This window comes from Mytilus galloprovincialis, chromosome 4 (genome assembly GCF_965363235.1).
Source record: "Mytilus galloprovincialis chromosome 4, xbMytGall1.hap1.1, whole genome shotgun sequence".
Taxonomy (NCBI): Eukaryota; Metazoa; Mollusca; class Bivalvia; order Mytilida; family Mytilidae; genus Mytilus; species Mytilus galloprovincialis.
The window spans coordinates 64756115-64763880 of NC_134841.1; the positions used below are offsets into that span (position 1 = coordinate 64756115).

At 32.4% G+C, this 7766-nt stretch overlaps 1 protein-coding gene across 1 annotated transcript; it reads right to left on the minus strand.

The window, feature by feature from the left end:
* Positions 1-298: 298 nt before the first annotated feature.
* On the minus strand, positions 299-5362 carry LOC143070703 (heme-binding protein 2-like). The gene is made up of 5 exons (XM_076244895.1): positions 5251-5362; positions 4195-4329; positions 3505-3628; positions 2576-2750; positions 299-553 (listed from the first exon to the last, which is right to left on the minus strand). Exons 2-5 carry the CDS (start codon positions 4318-4320, stop codon positions 370-372), a joined length of 609 nt encoding a protein of 202 aa, XP_076101010.1. The 5' UTR covers positions 4321-4329; positions 5251-5362; the 3' UTR covers positions 299-369.
* Between the last annotated feature and the right edge of the window lie 2404 nt (positions 5363-7766).

The window sequence follows — 7766 nt, forward strand, 5'->3', positions numbered from 1 at the left end:
CCTTTAGACCTCAATGTCGATCAATTTGATAACCGGACCCAAATATTAAAAATCTAAATAGATGGTTAGATTCCGCATATTGAAGAACCCCATATATCCAATTTTTGTATATATTAAACTAACTAAAAAAAACAGTTGTACTCTGCATGGGCAAAGTTTAGCATGAAAATGTATGTTATTTCTATCTTGTTTTTACGACAGGTTTTCATTAATAGACGTATTTGACAATTTTTTCTTGCAGTATACGTGCAAATTAATTTTGTCCTTTGTTTATCGAAAAACAACCTAACAAATGCTTTTATTTTCTCACAAATATTTATGTAAAAGGATTTATTTACAAATATGTACACTAAGAAAATATATTTTTGTTTATGCTTTCACGGCTTGAAGCCACACTTCGTTATGTCTGTTAATAAAGGCAAACGGACTGTCATATCCAAGTGTGAAGAACTGAGAGGAATCATATAAATTGGTAGCACTAGTGTCTAAACTTGTTTTTAGTTCCTGTAATTTTGTGACGTAGGTATTGTCTCTGGCGAATCCACCAAATGATCTAAAATAAAATATCAGAAAACATATGTAAATGAATGATCACAATATTCAATTGTATTAGGCCTTACAATTGTTTTGGTATATATATATATAGAGAGAGAGAGAGAGAGAGAGAGAGAGAGAGAGAGAGAGAGAGAGAGCCCAGGTGGTCGTGTGGTCTAGCGGGACGGCTGCAGTGCAGGCGATTTGGTGTCTCGATATCACAGTAGCATGGGTTCGAATCCCGGCGAGGGAAGAACCAAAAATTTGCGAAAGCAAATTTACAGATCTAACATTGTTGGGTTGATGTTTAGACGAGTTGTATATATATATATTTGTATTTTGTTAAAAGGAAGTAGTTATGATTTCTCAATATGTATACTTTTCATATACAGATTAATGAATTTGTTTTGTTTGTACTTTTACAAACTATTACTATGATATAGATTAAGGTCTGCTTTTATTTATATAGCGTAATTAAGTTTGACAGACTATGCACTTCAGAGTCTTAATATGCAATACCATAAACATTACATAAATTTGCCATCACTGCATGATAGCTATATTAATGACAGGATTATATTCTTTTTTAAATGTATTTACTCTAACAATAGATTTTCATTTATTAGAGCTTGAATATTCAAAAAATCTTTCTGTATACGAATATTAGCAATTCAAGCGACTTCTTTTAGCATTTTAATCTGACATTGACAGTCTCGTTTTTCCATTATTTCTTACATCACTGTACCAATAACATGAATAATCTTCTCCTTGAACTAGAACTGTGGAATTTGACATTTCTTTCATTACATACTAACTGTACGAGAATCGTATTATACCAGGTTAAATAAAGCTTTATGGCTTTGTGAGAGTAACAAATATGTCAAGCTCAATATACCGAGCACCGCAAATACCGCAGACATATCATACTTTAGTTTCATACTTATTGGAAAAAGAATTAAAATGCCGGGGAAAAAAATACACATTTCAATTGTTACATGAAGAAAAGACATATATCAACACCAGTTATGTAAAATGTTTTCGTAATATGCTTTAAAAGACAGTGGGAGAACAATACTCGCGTGAGGGCGTCAGACCGTACATTATTTATATAATGAGTGAAATCTGTACAGCTATTTTAGAATCACGAACATTGAAATAATTATATATATATGACAAAAAAAACTTTAAAAAAAATACATGGGCGTTTTACAGCAGCTTTACTCCTCCAGTCTTAAATTACATAAATTGTTTGACAAGTGTTCCTCAGGCACGTTGATACAAACGAAATCGAATTCACGCGATTTACATTATACTCCAATATTTTGATTTTAGGTTATTTGTGTTGTTGGTTGGTTTTGTCTGACGTTGATTTTATCTATACAACAATGTACTTATAAGTTATGGAGAGTTATAGGTGCGGACACGGACAGGCCGTTCCTCTATGGATGTCTTTTAATTATTTGCACATAATTATGATGATCTCCTTTATTCATTTTATCCAGTCTATCACTGCACATCTCTCTTTGATTCAATTTAGACCATATTTAGTGACTCTCAGACTGATAACTTGTCACGTTAAAAACATACTGACCAAGTAAAAATAATTGATTGGTCAAGCACGATGAAGGACAGATGAGAGCCGGACAGTAGACCACTAGCATCGAGTTCATTGTAGGAAGTAAATGCTTCACTAATAGAACGATTCAATGTGAATTAATTTACATATATGGTTAACGCGTATTCTTTTTACAAGTCCCACTCATGAAGAGTTTTTTTTTTATATTGTACCAGTTCAACCAGAACTATATATAGAAAGTGAAACGTTGTCTTTGTTTGCGTCCTTGTCTCTTTTTCAAAATCTTGTCATGATCTGCATCTGCGATTAATGTTTAAAATAGAGTTGAACAAAACTTACTCGATTTCTGCATTACAATAAGGAAATTTTTGACATTTGCTAGTAGTGTAAGGTTATTCTGTTTCTCCGAAAATGAACAAAAGCAATGCCAAATTGCCTATCTAATATCAAGATACAATAACTTACTTTACGTAAACGTCCATTGCTGGCACATCTACCAAGTATACATCGCTGTCATTAGGAACAGGAGTATTGGCCTGTACTGCGTAGGGAATCATAAAGTGCATGATGTACATAGTAGTTCCATCTGTATCTGGTATTACAGTGGTTACAACGGGAGCTGTCATTTCCACTTTTTGTCCTTTGAATAGATTAGGTATTGTTTATTATTTGTAAATTATAACAATAGATATAGGAAGATGTGGTGTGAGTTCCAATGAGACAACTCTCCATCGAAATAACAATCCATAAAAGCAAACCATTACAGGTCAATCTTGAATTGTCGAAAGAAAACTATTTAGCGTTTTATATAGGTGTGGGGTTATACTAAACATAACTTTACTCTGAAATTGTTTTAGCAATTACAACAGTACCATGCCTTTTTTCTTTAATCTGGTTACGTTTTAGTACTATACAAACTAATAAATCCAGCACAATGGCATGGTTGCTTATGATATCTTTCATTCAGTGATGATGGCAGATATTTTGTAGTTTGTATAATTGTCTTTAGACTCGGGTCGACTTCAAACTTGACTGAAGACCGTTTATTGACTTTTTTTGTCTTTGGGTCCACTGAATGTAGCGACGGATTTCTGACTTTTGACTCGCATCTCTTTTCTTTTTTTTACAATGAATGTATCGATGGATTGTTTACTTTTGACTCACATCTCTTTTCTTTTGGTTACAATGAATGTATCGATGGATTGTTTACTTTTGACTCACATCTCTTTTCTTTTTGAATTTGGTCTCATGTGTTGTGAAAGTTTTCGGAAGATATACACATTTTTCTGAAGTTATTTTTTATATGCAAAGTAACAAAATTACATTTTTGTTAGAAGTGAATGCTATCTCTGTGTTGACAACATATAGTAATGTATTTGTTTTACTCTACTGACCTGGAACATTATTTCCTGATATGTATTGGAAAAGTTTCTGGAACAACTGACCATGGCTATAAGTGGTAACTGTCATGTTTGTTGCTACCCATTTTGATGGAATATAGTGTCGTAGTTGGTAGTCCTAAAAGTACATGTCATTAATATATTCATCATCCAAATGTATTGGAAATTTGAATTTGTATTCTTCTAGAGTTGCAAGTTGATCTATAGTTGGTTAGTGGTCGATCCAGGGGAGGTGAGGGGGTTCGCAGATTGGACCCCCTTTTTTGACAATCAATGCTTTTGAATGGGAACATATGGTTTGAAATCTCTATTTCTAACATGACATAAAAGTTCTTCGTTTACTGATTGAACTACTTTATAGTAAATCGTTGTTTATAGAACTGCTGCTTCTCTTTTGTCATTAACGATAACCCTCCATGATTTAATCCCATAAGAAATGGCAATTTTTTAATATGATCTTTTTCAGAACAAATTTATGATTTCGGCAAGATAAAAGTTCTCCCTCAAAAGAATTGTAAAACTAATGAAAATCACTAGCGAAACAAGTAAAAATTGGATTTTTTTTTATTTATAGCAAAAACATCCTGTTAATTTTAAACAAACTCGAATTTCTCAAAACATTTTTTTTACTTCCTCCTTTATATTTTTAACTTATCCATTAATAGTAAACTATATGAAACTTACTGTCGTGTTCTGCAAAACTGTAAATTTCGGACAATCAAGTTTGTGACAAAACCATGGTTTCACATAGTCGGTGGCGGCTTGCACAACTAAAAGAAGGCTAACGAATGATAAAATGGAACTCCACATTCTTAATATCTGTAAAGAAAAAAATATGATCCTTTATTCATATAATTATTATGGTTTTGTTTCATTACTGTAGTTTTTTTTTTATTCTATTTTAGTCTAGACATTACTTTCGTTGCTTTCACAAACACACTGCAACAGACGCTTGATGCGTGCATGGAGCCTTTTAACTATTTCTATAAGTATCTTTCAGATATTTTCAATAAAGTTTCTGGATCATTTCAGCTTACTTTCCTCCAAACGTAACTGCTTTCAATATATGCATGGTTGTGTTGGTATGAGCACACATGCATATAAGTAGATATGTTTAAAATTGCTTAAAAGCTGAAACAATTTTCAGTGAAAATAGATCTTTCAGTATACATCGGATATGGAAAGTAAACTGCACATTGCTAGGAAATAAAAAAAAAATAGTTATGCCAATGTTAAAAGAAATAATAAAGTTAAAGATTTTGTAAATCTTTGACAAACAAAATTCTTAACTGCTAACCATTTCAGTGAACACAGCGTCAAAACAAAATATATATAAATATGACTCAACCCCCCCCCCCCCCCAAAAAAAAAAAAAAAAAAAACTCCGTGTCCATGCACCTAGAATTTACAAACGAGAACAGCAGACAAAGGTTTGTTGTTCTAGCTCGTCCAGTATACCTGCCTTGCTATTTTATACAATTAATAACCATACGAACAAATCAAAACAAAATGCATACAACGGAAAATTGTGAAGTTCTATAGTGTGAACTTACGAGAAAATGGAACAAGTGCAAACAGACATATATATACAAAAAATCATACCACATCTTTTTTATATACATTAATTTTATAGCTTCTTCTTGTCTTGATAACACGTTTTCTATATTATGTCAACAATTTAGATTATATTTCTATTTCAAATGTTATAAAATAAAATTTTATACTTCTGCGTATACTTACGATTAATAGCTTCTGCTGTGATTTCCTATTATGAAAAACTAAACGTTGATTTCGTTATATATCTTCATTGTTACGTATTCTCCGGATAAGAAGAACGTGGTCTTCCACGAGATCCCTTGTTGAGGATTGACACACAACGTGATCATTGTTTAGATGGTTTGATAATGCAAAGCACTTTCTTGGTAACGAAAATATTAATGATAATTAGGTATTTGAGAGAAATGTAAGAGTTTTGGAATGATAAGTACAAGTCAAAATATTTTGAGCTAAGGTATAGAGTGTCTCAAAAGTTAAATGAAGATACATGCACCAATTAAATGTTGCACACATAACATTTTTATAGATGCACATCAAAAGATACGTTCACGGCATTACTTTGGAATAATTAAAATATCGATTGAAAGAGAGTTCCAAACCATGTTAAATATGGTTCTTAATCTTAAGTTCAGGGAACCTTTGTTAACTATATTAATTTTTAAAGTCCATGTAGTTAGAAATAAAAAAATAATATATATATATATAAGTCAATGAAACAACAACATAACAAAACAAAAATCCAGAAAAACGCCGCTAGGGGTCAACATACGGTGATTAAGATAAACAAGTGTCCATACAATATTCCAGGTAATAAATTACTCGTAGTCCGAAATCGTTGTGGATGAATTCAACAGAATATTCAAAGAGACCTCAAAATCCTTGATGGACAAAAACTGTTTGATATGGGAATGCCATTCAATAGAAATAAAAGCAACAGTAGTATATCGCTGTCAGTCGAAATTCATAAATCAATTGAGAAAAAAAAACAAATCCGGGTTACAAACTTAAACTGGGGGAACGCTTCAAACATAAGAGAACTACGATACAACAGAAACACAACATTAAAATGTAACACACAAAGATACGAACTATAATATAACAATGGCCATTTTCCTGACTTGGTACAGGACATTTCAAGAAAAAAATGGTTGGTTGAACCTAGTTTTGTGGCATGCCAAACCTCCCGCTTTTGTTGCAATGTTAATTATAACATTAAAATTACAACATTACATGACAGAACCACAACAAAAATAAATGTGAGAACACATAGGACAGAGAAACACACGAATAATAGCTATCAAAAGGTACCATTTAAAATTTAATACGCCAGACACGCGTTTCGTCCACACAAGACTAACCAGTGACGCTCAGATGAAAAAAGTTCGAAAGCCAAAACAAGTACAAAGTTAAAGAGCACTGAGGAACAAAAGTTCCAAAAAGTTGTGACCAATACGGCTAGGGTTTTCTGTCTTGGATTAGAATATATTATATACATAGATATTCACTCCTGGAAAGAAAAAAACTAAATGAAAATATTTGCCGTGGTTGAACAAGAGAGAGAACAAAACAAGTCTAATAAAAACAAACAACACCATATACAGCCAAAAATAACGACGACACTGAAGATTCCGCAAGACGAACCCTATCAAAAACTGGGATTGAACTTATGTGCTCTGGAAAGAGTAAGCAGATTCTAATCCTATGTTGGCACTAGATCATGTAAGTAATCCGAATCATAGGCAGATTCGGTAAATCAAAAACGAAAACGGAATTGTGGTTACGATAAGTGAAATATACCTGTGATCATTCGTGAGTTAGTCTGATAAATCACCAATTCTATTATCTTACGATCAATTTTAATCGTTGGAGAGTTTGTGGAAAGAGTCACAGAAGCCTGTAATTCAGTAGTTGTCGTTTCTTGATATATATCATAATTGTTTTTCTTTCATTGTTTTGTTCATGAATCAGTTTTTCGTTTGGATTGTTTTTCGTTTGTTGTTTCAGACCCATTTATAGCTGACTATATATATGCGGTATAGATGCTGCTTATTTTTGAAGGCCGTACAGTGACCTATAGTTGATAACTTTCTATGTAATTTAGAGAGTTGTCTCATTGGCAATCATACCAAATCTTCTAATTTTTATATATGTATATTAATAACAACCCGTTAAAAGATTTCAACCGTTTTTTCTCTCAAGGAATTGGTTCAACTATTGCATAAAAATATGCGTTCTTCTCGATTTATTCACAATGATAATATAAGCTAATTTGATGTGTCTTTGAATTTGCCTTGGTGGTTTGATAACTAAAAAATAATCTGCTGCAGACCATTCCAATCTTGATGCTGAGTTATAATAGTACAAAAAATACTGAGGTTGGACGTTAGGATCTTGTTCGAGTAGGGCATAGTGATTTTGCTCTCTTTTTTTATATATATATTTATACATGTATAAAGAGAAGTAATAGCACTATACGTAATAAAACATTCTTTCATTGTTTATTTGTAACCATTGTACTGTGATTGCCATCATGGGGGGGGGAGGTCCCCCCCCTAATCATGATAATCAGTGAGTTTTCATAAGAGTTATTGTTCTTTGTATACAGTACGCTACCGTTCTCTCGATCTCCCATGTTTTCTTTTTTTTTTTTTTTATCATGGCCTCTGTTACAAGTATATCACACCCTCCCCTTGTTTACG

What these genes read in the sequence shown, in the direction of transcription:
- LOC143070703 (XM_076244895.1), bottom strand. Translation starts at nt 4,320, where the DNA reads ATGTGGAGTTCCATTTTATCATTCGTTAGCCTTCTTTTAGTTGTGCAA. An exon ending in ATCAGGAAATAATGTTCCAG is followed by an intron (nt 2,751 to 3,504) that starts GTCAGTAGAGTA and finishes ATCTATTCAAAG; the next exon opens with GACAAAAAGTGGAAATGACA. An exon ending in GCAATGGACGTTTACGTAAA is followed by an intron (nt 554 to 2,575) that starts GTAAGTTATTGT and finishes ATTTTATTTTAG; the next exon opens with ATCATTTGGTGGATTCGCCA.